The 15,086-nt window shown below is 43.1% G+C and overlaps 1 protein-coding gene across 1 annotated transcript in view; it reads left to right on the forward strand.

Annotated features, from left to right (window-relative positions):
• The window catches only part of PGR (progesterone receptor), a 58,289-nt gene extending 44,241 nt beyond the window's left edge, over positions 1 to 14,048 (forward strand). Inside the window, exons 4-8 of the mRNA XM_035115742.2 lie at positions 684 to 986; positions 4,287 to 4,431; positions 10,898 to 11,028; positions 12,165 to 12,322; positions 13,339 to 14,048. Coding sequence (XP_034971633.2) covers positions 684 to 986; positions 4,287 to 4,431; positions 10,898 to 11,028; positions 12,165 to 12,322; positions 13,339 to 13,494 — 893 coding nt within the window. The 3' untranslated portion in view covers positions 13,495 to 14,048. The remainder of the gene's footprint in view (positions 1 to 683; positions 987 to 4,286; positions 4,432 to 10,897; positions 11,029 to 12,164; positions 12,323 to 13,338) is intronic.
• The last annotated feature ends 1,038 nt before the right edge of the window (positions 14,049 to 15,086 follow it).

Consider the following 15,086-nt stretch of genomic DNA (forward strand, 5'->3'; position numbering starts at 1 on the left):
ATAAATAATAATAATAATAATAATAATAATAATAATAATAATAATTTATTATTTATACCCCGCCCATCTGGTTGGGTTTCCCCAGCCACTCTGGGCAGCTTCCAACAGAAACATTAAAATACACTAATTTCTTAAACATTAAAAGCCTGCCTAACCAGGACTGCCTTCAGATGTCTTCTAAAGATCTGGTAGCTGTTTTCCTTTTTGACATCTGATGGGAGGGCGTTCCACAGGGCAGGTGCCACCACCGAGAAGGCCCTCTGCCTGATTCCCTGCAACTTGGCTTCTCGCAATGAGGGAACCGCCAGAAGGCCCTCGGAGCTGGACCTCAGTGTCCGGGCAGAACGATGGGGGTGGAGACGCTCCCTTAGGTATACTGCCCCTATTTCCTTATAAGTAGCAGCAATGCGGCCAACTAGAGGTCAGGTGAATGGCAGCTACCCACCATGCCATCGAGGAGCCCAGGCTCAATTCATCATTAGCTAAGCACTTTAAAACAGAGTTGGTTTGTACTCTGATCTCACCAGTTCCCAATGTTAGCTGCGCTACTAGACATATAACATTGCGATTGTTCAAAAAGCTGCTTTTTGAATTAAGTATGCATGCTTATATTATGTTCTATCTGATTTGCGTTTCTCTGTTTGCTGCCCCTTAGATACATTTTTTTTTTTTTTGGATTGCAGGTCGAAAGTTTAAGAAGTTCAATAAGCTCAAAGTGCTGAGAACATTAGATGTTGCACTCCAGCCATCGGTAGCCCTTCCTAAGGACAGCCAGGCCCTGGCACAAAGGCTCTCTTTTTCTCCAACACAAGAAATCCAGCTAATTCCTCCGTTGATCAATGTCTTGGAAAGCATCGAACCGGAAGTGGTCTATGCAGGATATGACAACACACAACCAGAAACCCCAAGCACTTTGTTGACCAGCCTCAATCAACTATGTGAGAGGCAGCTCCTTTGTGTAGTCAAGTGGTCCAAGTCATTACCAGGTAACAGTTTTTGGTAACGGTACCGCTCTGTTCTGCTTTGGTCAGACCTCATCTGGAGAACTGCGCCCAGTTTTGAGAGTCACAGTTTAAGAAGGAAATCGACTAACTAGAATGTGGTCCAGAAGTAGGTGAGAAAGATGGGGAGGGACTTAGAGACCAAGTCCTATGATGAAGGACTGAAAGAATCGGGTATGTTCAGCCTGGGAAAAGGATGGTTGTGGCATTCACACAGAGCCCCCGGTAGTTCCACAGACTATTGACCCTGTGCCACCACGTCAATTCTCTTCCACTGCCACCAACCAGGTTTCCCCGGTAATATATTCAGACTCAGTCTGGTTGTGTATTAACAAAGATTCCAGTTTATTGTGAATGCAAACAAGTTTTAAATACTTTGAAACACTGTAATCCGATTCACGCTCTCTGTCTCCTCTCCGTCTCTAACCCACTCTTACTCCTATGCCTCCCACCCACAAGAAACTAACCGAACTAACTGTCTCTCTATTTCCAACTATCTTCCCCTCTGTCTAAACTTCTGGCTAATAAGCCTTTTAAAAGCAGGTCAGCTCTGCTTCTGGGTTTTTCTATTGGTCTACCTGTTAACCCTTTCTCTCCCCCTGTACAGACACTTCCAAAGGAACGTGCAAACACCACAATGATCAATAGTTACCTTCAAATATTTGATGGAGCAAATTTGTTCTCTGCTGCTTCAGAGGGCAGGATTCAGGCCAACCTTTTCAAATTACCGGAAAGGGATTCCAACTAAACATTAGGACGAAATTTGTGATGGTATGGGTTGTTTGTTAACAATACTGTGCTAAATGAACCAATTGGCTTGGTAGAAGACAATGCAGGCATTGTAAAACATAAAATAACAACAAACAAACAACAACATAATAATAATAAAGAATAATAACATAATAATAAAAACAAAAATCAGTTGCATAAGATAGATATTAAGTGCCCTATCCACAATAATTCCCCTGCTGCTTTGATATTTAAGTGTATCTTGAATACATTATTATGCCAACAGGCCTGTGCGGTTGTTTAATTTTTATTTTGATTAACCAGCCATCTTAATGGTTATCTGTATTTTTAATTTTGAAGGGTTTAAGGATTTGACACTGTACACCGCCCTGATATTTTTCATGATATGGTGGTTAAGTAATACTTCTATAAATAAATGGTTCAGATGCTTTAATAGGACACCGATGGAATGTTTCACCATATATTTAAAGCACATCCAAAGTATATTTAAGCCACATGGCTTCCCCCAAAGAATCCTGGGAAGTGTAGTTTCACACTCAGAAAGCTACAAGTCCCAGCACCCTTAACAAACTGCAGTTTCCAGGGTGATGTGGATCTGCCTTCTGTTCGTACTGTCTTCTGGTTCCCCTTGCTGTTGTGAAGTGAAAAGGAATTCCAAGCATCTGATTGGGCCCTGTGAGAACAGGATGCTGGATCCGATTTGCCTGTGGCCTGATCCAGCACAGCTCTCCTTTTGTTCTCATGGAGGCGGCACTTCTGAGGGTTCAGGCAAGTTCATATGAGGAAAGACAGGTCAAACATTCATTTAATCCCTTAGAGTCATGGGCAAGGCTTAAATCTAGATCTAATCCCTTGTGACCACATTTCCTTCTAACCAACGAGTGGGTTTTTAAGAATCCATTTTATTTTCGCTCATGTTGAACAGGATAACGTCTGGTGAATGGATATGCTACTTGGTTTTTGAAAAAAAGCAAAAATGAGGGAATATTTCCATATTTTCCCATGCAATAAATTTCCAACCTATCTACTGTTGAGAATTCCATTCCTCTTGTGCTGCAGATGTGTGAACATGTCAAATGTTTACATTCCAGCACTGATTGTTGGGAGTCTTGTGAGCGGAAATTGAGATAGACTGTTCCGTTCTGTGTAGCTTTTGGTTTTTTTGGTTCTCTCTCCGAGGAAGAAAGACAGAGAGAGACAAGCCATGTTTTCCTTCGCTGTCCAACCTGTTGGTTGCTATCGAAAGAGTCTATACAATGGCTATGCAGTTCCTCCTCTTCTACCACCAGAGATGGCATACTGCTGAATACTAGTTGCTGGAAACGGCAAATGGGGGCGGTGCCATTGCACCTGGGTCCTGCTTGTGGGCATCTCATAAGGGCATCTGTTTGGCCACTGAGAGAGCAGGATGCTGCACCAGATGGCCTGATTCTTCTTGCATTCTTCTCACCCTCAATGCTTCCAACAGGAGACGCCTGTGCCTTTCTCAGCAATGCTTTAATCGTTGTTTCAACAAGGTGGCTGCGGGGAGAGGAGACATGTGCTTCTCTCATTTACTGAGCATATTAATGCAAACCCAGTTTGTCCATAGTAGGATGATTGCATAGGCAATTTGAGACCCTCTGTGCCAGACGCCATCCACCGTACGTGGCGTTTGAAATGGGAAGGGCTGCAAATTCTCTCTCTCTTTTAAATAATTTTTATTAGTTTTTGCATATATTTTCCAAACAAAACTTCACATCACATCACCCTCATTTTGGCTATTATAGCCAATCCTGTCTAGTGATTTTCAAATTTGTTATCTGATCTTGCATTTTATTATTGCCGTATTTTCCGGCGTATAAGATGACTGGGCGTATAAGACGACCCCCAACTTTTCCAGTTAAAATATAGAGTTTGGGATATACTCGCCGTATAAAAAATACGACCCGGCATACAGGACGACCCCCGACTTTTGACAAAATTTCCCTGGGTTAAAAAGTAGTCTTATAGGCAGGAAAATACAGTATAATTAATGCTTTTAAACTTTGTCTCCTAATTATTTCCTTCCTAAATCATTTTACAATAATTTATATAGTCCTCCTTACAAAACGTCTTATAAACCTACAAGCGATGTTACATTAATGCAATTGTCTTTCAAATAAGTCATATATTTCTTCCAATCCTTAAGGAAGTCCTGGTCTTTCTGGTTCCGAATTCTCTCAGTCAACTTTGCCAGTTCTGCATACTCCATCAGTTTTATTTGCCACTCCTCCTTCGTTGGTAATTCTTCCTGTTTCCATCATTGGGCTAATAGTACTCTCGCTGCTGTAGTTGCATATAAAAACAAGTTTTTATCCTGTCTATTAATTTCTGTACCTACAATACCAAGTAAAAAATGCTTCTGGTTTTTTCACAAATTTCTATTTCAACATTTTCTTCATCTCATTATATATCATTTCCCAGAAGCATTTTACTTTCTTACCACCACATATGGTAAAAGGTACCTTTTCACATTCTTAACCTCTTCCTGCCTCCTCCTCTCCACTTTTCCAGGATTCCGGAGCCTCCACATCGACGATCAGATAACCCTTATCCAGTACTCCTGGATGAGCCTAATGGTGTTTGCCATGGGATGGAGGTCTTATAAGCATGTCTGTGGGCAGATGCTGTATTTTGCACCTGACTTAATACTGAATGAGTAAGTAAAGGATTCCAGCTTCTCTTCCCTTATTCATGTGCTCTTGCTCTCTTATTCATGTGCATTATTAAGCAATGCCAATTCCAACTACCTGCAGCGGTAGGTAAACCGTAGCAAGTACAAATATAGCAGGAGGTTAAAATAGATGAAGTATTTTAGAAGCCTGGGTGAATAAAATTGTTTCCACCTGTGCCAAAAGAAAATAAGGACCGGATTGCCAGAATGTTAATTGCCAGGAATTGGAAAGGTAATATGGTACCAACAAAAGCAGACTGGCAAAATAAGCTGTGTGAGTATCTGGAACTGGCTAAAATGACAGCGATAATTAGACAACAATCAAACCAAAAACTTTTAAAAAATGAGTGGGAAAGAATATCTGGCAAAACATTGTTCCCAAATCAACCCCTTGATATGCACTGAATAAATTTCACAAAGTAAAAATTCACATAGGTAAGTTATTTCTTGCGTGTAAATGAGATAATCAAGGTAATCAACACAACTGAAAAGAAAATAGGATAGAAGAAGCTGCAATGAGGTGGTGGGAAGTCATAGGTGAAGAAATGTGGGTTTTGTTTGGATTTGTTTTATATTTAATATATATTAAAGTATGGATTGGAATATGTAACTGTCTAAAGAAAGAAAATTAAATAACAAAGATTGAATGTAAAAAAGAAAAGAAATCCCGACCAAGCCTATGAAGAGGCGTGTAGTGGTGATAGGGGATTCCCTGCTGAGGGATTCCCTGCTGAGGGGTACAGAAGCAGTGATCTGTGGGCCTGACAAGATGTCTCGAGAGGTGTGCTGTCTACCCGGGGCCAAGATCAAAGATGTAACAGAACGGCTGCAAGGAATCATAAAACCCACCGACAAATACCCCTTCCTTTTGGTGCATGTGGGAACCAATGACACTGCAAGCCATAGCTTACAGAAGATCAAAAATGATTATGAGGCTCTGGGCAGGAAGTTGAAGCAATTAAATGCACAAATTGTCATCTCTTATGTTAGGGCAAAATTCTGGGTGCGAGAATGCTCAGCCACCCAGCTCATCAGGCAAGGGCCTGTGGTCGTTGCGGAGTATAAAAGGAAGGAGTCCAGCCATGATCCGGAGCAAACAGCAAGGTTTATTATTATTGCGCAGCAGGTTCAATGCCAGACTGAACACCGTGAACAGGGCTGCAAGAACTTTTAAAACTTCCCACCACCATCCCATAATGCACATCGAAAGCATCATACATACATCACTTGTGACAGGGTAAAACGTCAGAAAAGGAGAAGGTGCAAGGGGCATTAGCATACAGGTAAACAGGAGGTAAGCAGGATTAGCATAAGGTAACAATGCAGGTCCCAGGACATTGTTAAGCAAGTACCAGTAAGTATCTGGGAGGGGATCCTTGAGTACCTGGTGGGGAAAAACAATGAGTCCAGGTGTGAGTATTGCCTCTGGCTTCGGAGGGTTGGGAATGGCAGGAGATGGTACTTGAATGGATTATGGATATGCAGAGCACCACCACCCTGGCTACCTGACCTCTCGCTTAAGGGATTATGGCTGTTCCCTGCATCCCTGAGAGCCTTTGGCCAGAGTAGAAAAAGGGGGTTTCATTTAGAAATAAAGATACACGGTATTCATTCATAAAGAAATATGGTTACATAGAGTCTCAGGCAACAGAGAAAGGGTAGGAAAGGGAGCCTTTATTACTCAGGGCTTGATCTTGAGGGGGTTCGTGTTGGTGCGATACTAGAGTGGTGTTGTAGGATCAAATGGGGTCCCCTTGAGGGCATTAGTGCCAATCTTGATTCCCAAATGAAGCCTCGTTTGGGTGCCCCCCCCCTATAAAATTCCCTAACATCTTCTGTCCTCCCAGTTGAACGACATGGCCCAGGGAGAGAGGGGAAAATAGGGGAAGTGAACAACTGGCTTCGCAAATGGTGCAAACAGGAACGGTTTGGAGTCCTAGATCACGGTCTGCAGTTTCTGGAAGATGGACTTCTGGCAAGTGATGGGCTGCACCTCACAAAAGTTGGGAGGAATGTTTTTGCCATGAAACTCAAAAACCTCATCAGGAGGGCTTTAAACTGACTTATGTGGGGGAGGGAGACAGTGGTCCTGAAGGTAGGAGTCTATCAAATGCTGAAGATGATCATCCAAATGTCAAGGACCAAATGGAGCAAGCAGCATGCAGACCTAGTGGTGGGAGGAAAATATCCTTAAATAAGAGACATGGGGGAATGATCAACGGTCTTCAATGTCTGTATACTAATGCACAGAGCATGGGAAATAAACAAGATGAACTTGAGCTCTTGGTACAGCAAACTAAATACGACATAATAGGCATCACTGAAACCTGGTGGGATGAGTCTCATGACTGGAATGTAGTAATAGAGGGATACAATCTATTTAAGAGAAATAGACCAAACAGGAAAGGAGGAGGAGTAGCTTTATATGTCAGGGATGTGTATACCTGTGAAGAGATCCAGGATTTAAAACTTCAAAGCCAAATTGAGAGTATCTGGGTCAAAATTAAGGGAGAGAAAAATAACAATGATCTCATTGTGGGAGTTTACTATAGATCCCCAAGCCAAACTGAGGACACAGATGATGCCTTCCTGGAACAGATGGCCAAGCATTCAAAAGGTTATCTTTTGCCAAGCCTGCACAAGAAGTGACCCATAAAGCTGAATTTTGATAGTAGTAATGGGGGATTTCAACTATCCTGATATTTGTTGGATGTCAAACTCAGCCAAGAGCATAAGGTCGAACAGATTCCTCACTGGCCTTGCAGACAACTTCATTGTCCAGAAAGTGGGAGAAGCAACAAGAGGATCAGCCATTTTAGATCTGGTCCTAACCAATAGTGATGACTTGGTTAGTGGGGTAGAAGTGGCAGGATCATTAGGTGGGAGTGACCGTGCTCTTCTGGAGTTTATTATCCAGCGAAAAGGAGCAACCAAGCATACTAAGACTCAAATTCTAGACTTTAAGAAAGCCGACTTCAGAAAACTTAGGGAAATGCTGGGTGAAATCCCATGGACAGTAATACTAAAAGGGAAGGGAGTTCATGATGGTTGGGAGTTTGTTAAAAGGGAGATATTAAAAGCACAACTTCAGGCAATACCAATGAGACGGAAACATGGAAGGTGCCTAAAGAAGCCAGGGTGGCTATCTAAAGAACTTTTGACTGAGTTAAGATTTAAAAGGGATATGTATAAAAAATGGAAAAGGGGGGAAATCTCCAGAGAGGAATTCAAACATATAGCCAGCACGTGTAGAGACAAAGTCAGAAAAGCTAAAGCACAGAATGAACTCAGGCTCGCCAGAGAGGTTAAAAGCAACAAAAAGGGCTTTTATGGGTATGTCCGTAGCAAAAGGAAGAACAAGGAAACAGTGGGGTCACTTAGAGGAGAAGATGGTGAAATGCAAACAGGGGACAGAGAAAGGGCAGAACTCCTCAATGCCTTCTTTGCCTCAGTCTTCTCCAAAAAAGAAAACAACGCCTGACCTGAAGAATATGGAGCAGATGATTCAGCAGGGGAAACACAGCCCAGAATAAGTAAGGAGGTAGTACAAGATTACTTGGCTAGTTTAGATGTATTCAAGTCTCCAGGGCCAGATGAACTACATCCAAGAGTATTAAAAGAACTGGCAGAGGTGATTTCAGAACCACTGGCAATAATCTTCGAAAATTCCTGGAGAACAGGCGAAGTTCCAGCAGACTGGAGGAGGGCAAATGTTGTCCCTATTTTCAAAAAGGGGGAAAGAGAGGACCCAAACAATTACCGCCCAGTCAGCCTGACATCAATACCAGGAAAGATTCTAGAGCAGATCATTAAGCAAACAGTCTGTGAGCACCTAGAAAGAAACTCTGTGATCACTAAAAGTCAGCATGGGTTTCTGAAAAATAAGTCATGTCAGACTAATCTGATCTCCTTTTTTGACAGAATTACAAGCCTGGTAGATGAAGGGAACGCTGTGGATGTAGCCTATCTTGATTTCAGCAAGGCCTTTGACAAGGTGCCCCATGATATTCTTGTAAAGAAGCTGGTAAAATGCGGGCTAGACAATGCTACCATTCAGTGGATTTCTAACTGGCTGACTGACCGAAGCCAAAGGGTGCTCATCAATGGCTCCTCCTCATCCTGGAGAGTAGTGACTAGTGGGGTGCCACAGGGTTCTGTCTTGGGCCCAGTCTTATTCAACATCTTTATCAATGACTTGGATGATGGGCTTGAGGGCATCCTGAGCAAGTTTGCAGATGACACCAAATTGGGAGGGGTGGCTAACACCCCAGAGGACAGGATCACACTTCAGAATGACCTTAACAGATTAGACAACTGGGCCAAAGCAAACAAGATGAATTTTAACAAGGAAAAATGTAAAGTACTACACTTGGGCAAAAAAAATGAAAGGCACAAATACAGGATGGGAGACGCCTGGCTTGAGAGCAGTACATGTGAAAAGGATCTAGGAGTCTTGGTAGACCACAAACTTGACATGAGTCAGCAGTGTGATGCAGCAGCTAAAAAAGCCAATGCAATTCTGGGCTGCATCAATAGGAGTATAGCATCTAGATCAAGGGAAGTAATAGTACCACTGTATTCTACTCTGGTCAGACCTCACCTGGAGTACTGTGTCCAGTTCTGGGCACCACAGTTCAAGAAGGATACTGACAAGCTGGAACGTGTCCAGAGGAGGGCAACCAAAATGGTCAAAGGCCTGGAAACGATGCCTTATGAGGAACGGCTTAGGGAGCTGGGTATGTTTAGCCTGGAGAAGAGAAGGTTAAGGGGTGATATGATAGCCATGTTCAAATATATAAAAGGATGTCATATAGAGGAGGGAGAAAGGTTGTTTTCTGCTGCTCCAGAGAAGCGGACACGGAGCAACGGATTCAAACTACAAGAAAGAAGATTCCACCTAAACATTAGGAAGAACTTCCTGACAGTAAGAGCTGTTCGGCAGTGGAATTTGCTACCAAGGAGTGTGGTGGAGTCTCCTTCTTTGGAGGTCTTTAAGCAGAGGCTTGACAGCCATCTGTCAGGAATGCTTTGATGGTGTTTCCTGCTTGGCAGGGGGTTGGACTGGATGGCCCTTGTGGTCTCTTCCAACTCTATGATTCTATGAAAAAGAAAAGAAAAGAAGGACCGGGTGAATATTTTTGATGCGGTGAGTTCCATAAATGTGGTACCATGAGTGAAAAGGTCCCATCTCTAATCACCACCCACATTTCTTCCATTGGAGGGTGAACCTGGAGCAGCTGGTGCTAATAAATAGCTTCATGCTCCCAAACAGTTTAAGGGTGTATAACTTCAAACCAGCATTTTGAGTTGTGCTTGGACCAGAAGCTACTTCAGGTGTTCTCAGACTTGCATGATACCTTCCATAGGACCAGACCCAGATAAAGCAGGTGCTATTGTTGGGTTTTGCACTAACCGCTGTTTCTGAACAGTCTTCAAAGGCAGCCCCACATATAGTGCATGGCAGCAGCCAATGCAAGATGTTGGCAGTGCATGCAAGACTCTCTCTGTCCAGGAGGGGTCACAGCTGGCGATGGTGATGATGATGATGGGTGCTTTGAAACCCAAAGGCCACATGGACCTTTAAAGATAAGACTAATTTGATAGTTCCTTTAGACTGTGAACCTGATGTGGTGATATGATAGCCATGTTCAAATATATAAAAGGATGTCATATAGAAGAGGGAGAAAGGTTGTTTTCTGCTGCTCCAGAGAAGCGGACACGGAGCAATGGATTCAAGCTACAAGAAAGAAGATTCCACCTAAACATTAGGAATAACTTCCTGACAGTAAGAGCTGTTTGGCAGTGGAATTTGCTGCCAAGGAGTGTGGTGGAGTCTCCTTCTTTGGAGGTCTTTAAGTGGAGGCTTGACAGCCATCTGTCAGAAATGCTTTGATGGTGTTTCCTGCTTGGCAGGGGGTTGGACTGGATGGCCCTTGTGGTCTCTTCCAACTCTATGATTCTATGATTCATTGGCCTTCTTCCAATCCATTTTTGATTGGAGGAGGGAATTGCCAAGAATTACACATGGGTGACTGAGACCAAAGGAGTGTATAAAGTGACTGAGTCAATTCATGGCAGAATTGAGATTTGAATGGTAATTGTCACAAACACTTAACTTGAGAGTTCACAGCCTTCACATACCCATACTGGGTTTTGGAGGGGCTATATCAGTTAGTTGTTTTACTTATTGATCATCCGATTTTAATGCTTATCACTTATTTCCAGTCATATGCTGTAACATCGGCACATGAGATATTTGTCACTGCTGTTTTATACTGCTGCAATTGGCAAAATGAATTTATTTTTTAAAAGCGAAGCCTTTGTGGCTTCCAAGCTCATCAAAGTCATGATCAGATACCCAGCACACTCTTCCAAGGTTTGTACACGGAATAATCATGGACTTAGCATTCATTTATTTAAGTTTCTCTCTTTCTTGTTTTCTGGGTGTAAGACAGAGGATGAAGGAATCATCGTTCTATGCACTGTGCCTGACCATGTGGCAAATCCCCCAGGAGTTTGTCAAGCTGCAAGTAAGCAGTGAAGAATACCTCTGCATGAAAGCCTTGCTCCTTCTCAATACAAGTAAGACACAGCTTCTTCTTCTTCTTCTTCTTCTTCTTCTTCTTCTTCTTCTTCTTCTTCTTCTTCTTCTTCTTCTTCTTCTTCTTCTTCTTCTTCTTCTCATGGCACATTTTATGTATGCTCCATCCAACTCCCTGGGTGAAAACAGAAAGCTGAATTTTCAAGGACAGCAAGGTCTTAATGGTTAGGGACTATAGCTCAAAGGTGATTCCTAGCAAGTGGTATTCTGAGGTATACTGCCTTTGGCGCTGGAGGCAGGAAAAGAGGCATCATGGCTAGTGCCCATTGATAGCTTTATCCTTCATGAATATGTCTGGTCCCCTTTTAAAGCCATCCTAGCTGGTAGCCATCACTACATCGCAGAAGTGGGCAAGGAAGCAGTTTCATGATTCTGGTGCATAGCCTTTTCTGCGTCAATTGGCCCTTAAACACATGAGGATGAGCCCACAAGCGTGAATAGGAGGATGGTGTTAGGAGGGGACTCTCCCCCCCCTCCATCAGCCTTACCCATCATGCAAATCTCCCCAGCCTCCAGTTGCTATCCACCACCCCAACTCTGATCAAACATGGTTAACTGGGTGACTAACTTTAAGTTTGGATATCTGCTTCAGAGGGACGTGGCTGGCGCTGTGGTCTAAACCACTGAGCCTCTTGGGTTTGCCGATCAGAAGGTTGGCGGTTTGAATCCCTGTGACGGGGTGAGCTCCTGTTGCTCGGTCCCAGCTCCTGTCAACCTAGCAGTTCGAAAGCATGCAAAAAAGTGCAAGTAGATAAATAAGTACTGCTCCGGCGGGAAGGTAAACGGCGTTTCCATGTGCTGCTCTGGTTTGGGTGTTCAATTGTACCAAAAGCAGGTTAGTCATGCTGGCCACATAACCCGGAAAAACTGTCTGCAGCCTGTAAAGCAAGATGAGCGCCACAACCCCAGAGTCATCTGTGACTGGGCTTAACTGTCAAAGGTCCTTTACCTTTACCTTTTTTTATCTGCCTCTAACTCTGTCCAACACACCCAGGTAACTTTGTGAATCTGCACAACCCCTGAGAGAGGACGAGAACGTGCCCTTTCAGAATTTGAGCAATGGGGGGCGGGGGGACAAAACAAAACAATGTGTGTTGGCTTTCCCTCCCTCTTTCAGTTCCATTGGAAGGTCTCAGAAGCCAAAGCCAGTTCGAGGAGATGAGAACGAGCTACATCAGAGAGCTGGTCAAGGCAATTGGGTTGCGGCAGAAAGGGGTTGTGGCTAGTTCGCAACGCTTCTATCAGCTGACGAAACTTATGGACTCCATGCACGATGTAAGTTTATTTCAGCAATCCGTAAGATTATCTTACTGTTACACACCACCCCAATCTCTGAGCAGTGAAAGACTCCAAGGCTTCGAAGCGCCTGGCCAGGGTTCATTTGCCTTGGAATGAAGGCCAGCTGAGACTGTTTTGTCTTTAGGATGTATGCTGTTATTTACACATGTATGCGTCCTCACCCCTGCCCCCAAAAGGAATCTGAAGCTGAGCTTAGGATAGCAATAGGATAGCAAATATATGCAATTATGCAATCATTTTCTCCTTGCTGGTAGGGATGGAGAAGAAATCAGACTTGAGTTCTCACTTAAAGGCAAACCAACTTAATTTGCACTTTCTGAAACAATAGGAGCTATGAAACACAGCCATCCTTTGAAATCTACACTTTTTTTTTCAAATTTTGCAGTGCATGTCTCTAGCCCAGTAATAATGTGCACAAAAATGCATGTATTGGGGAAAAGTGTACATCAAATACATGAAAATAACACAAAAATGCATTATTTTAGGGGAAATGGCTTTGCACAAATGTGTACATTAGGAAAAATGCATACAAACCTGTGTATATTTAAAGATCAATTTGCACTAAAATGCTGGTGAATTTAATGAGGATTTAAAAGAAATACCCTGCAAAGTAGGGTGGAAATGTGGAGAATTAAGATGGGGGTGGGCGGGTTGAGAAACTGAGGGAAACAGAAACTCACAGATTGGCCCATTCCCAATTTAATCACTGGGTCTCATTCTTACATTGCCACCGTAGCTTAGTGGTCACCTAGAAATGCTCACCTGTCATTTTGTCTCTCATTGTAAAGTGGGGATGAGGGTGAGATTGTGAGAAGCAGGGAAGATGAGAGAGAAAATATAACTTTCTGCATTGCACACAGCTTCATAAGTACCGGGCAATTATGGGATGTGGGGGAGGGGAGGCAGAGTGAAGAACAACGTGCATTGTTTGGATAATTTATTGATTTTTTAAATTATTGATTTTCTTGTAAAAAAAAATGAAAAAAATACAGCTTGTGAAACAACTCCATCTCTACTGCTTGAATACTTTCCTCCAATCTCGGGCGCTGAGTATCGACTTTCCAGAGATGATGTCGGAAGTCATCGCTGCCCAACTACCCAAGATTCTGGCAGGCATGGTGAAGCCTCTCCTGTTTCATAAGAAATGAAATGCTGTCTCTCTTGGCTGCCTCTACCCTCTTCCCCACCCAGCCCCCATCTCTCATTGGCTGAGATAACAATAACACCCAGCAAATGCACATTTTAAAAAAAAATTATGGGAATTTGTTCGGGGTTTGGGATTTTGCAGTGCCAGGGTTTTTAGCCTGTGTCCGACACCTGTGAGTTATGTCTTCAAATCTGCAAATGCTCCACAGTGTTCTTAATGGTAAAACTTTCTACTATTACTATTCTTTTACAACAGGGTTTTTTTTGGGGGGGGGAGGGCGGAATCATGACCAATATTTGTCATAAGAAATGTTTTATAAAGTAGGCCTGATTGAATTTCTCCCGAGGAATAAACAAGAGATCAGTTTTGTTTTGTTGTTTTCTGAGAACAGAAAGTTACCTTGTACATTTCCCCTCTTCATATTATTCATTTTTAAATTTCTGCAATGTAGTAAGGTTTTAGCTTTTAATACATCTGTGCGAGCGCGTGGCTATATGTGTATATGTATATAAAATGCAAAGAATGTGTTGAAAATAAAATACAAATTGTCTTCTAGCTTGGGAAATATATTCTTTCTCTACTTTGAGATTCATCTTGCTGGTCAGAGGGTGGTGGTGATTTATTTACAGTAGCCCAATGAAAACATGAGGGTGGTTTCACATTTTAGGATTATTTAGGTTCTTGGTTCAATTGTGGCTGTGATGGTCAGAATCAATGGTAGCCTTACCTTCCAAGTCCCGGACTGCAGAATCCAGGACTGGCAGCCGTGTGACACCGGAAGTTGCGTCGACGTAACTTCCGGTGTCGCTTTGCCCTTCTATGGGCACCAAAAATGGCAGCCGCCAGCTTCAAAAGTCGCTTGTACGCATGTCAGGAAGTGTGTCGACGCAACTTCCGGTGTCGCTCCGCCCAACTATGGGCACAAAAAATGGCCGCCGCCGACACCGGAAGTCACGTCTATGCACTTCCGGACATGCGACTTTTGAAGCCGGCGGCGACCATTTTTGGTGCCCATAGAAGGGCAAATCAGAAAGAAAAAAAATGGCCGCCAGCAGGAGAAAATAACGGAGAAAAACGGGAGACAAAGTGATTCGGGGGACCACCGGGAAAAGGTAAGTAAAAACGGGGGTTTCCCGGGGAAAACGGGGTACTTGGCAGCTATGGTGGTAGCACCAGCAATTATATAAATATATTTGGGTGGGTGGAATCTCCCAATCAATCTCTCTCCCCAGGGAACTCTGGGAATTGTACCTCTGTGAGGGGAACAGGGTTCTTCTAACAACTCTCAGCACCCTTAACAAACTACAGTTCCCAGGATTCTTTTGGGGGAAGACACGAGAATTTAAAGTGATAGCACACCGCTTCAAATGTATGGTGCAGGTGTGAGCTGCAGTACATCAAACAATCGAGGCAGAAATGGCTCTTAACAGCTAGCAAATCTCTAGCAACCAAAATCTGAGGTAAGGAGGAAATGTATTTTTTTAAGGGTTCTTTATTATAATAACTTAATAATCATATGTACAAACACTGCAGTGGCCAATTCCGAACAGGCCAGATCCTATGTAGTACATTTCAACGTAAACCAGGCACATT

Source organism: Zootoca vivipara, chromosome 4 (genome assembly GCF_963506605.1).
Source record: "Zootoca vivipara chromosome 4, rZooViv1.1, whole genome shotgun sequence".
NCBI classification, from domain to species: Eukaryota; Metazoa; Chordata; class Lepidosauria; order Squamata; family Lacertidae; genus Zootoca; species Zootoca vivipara.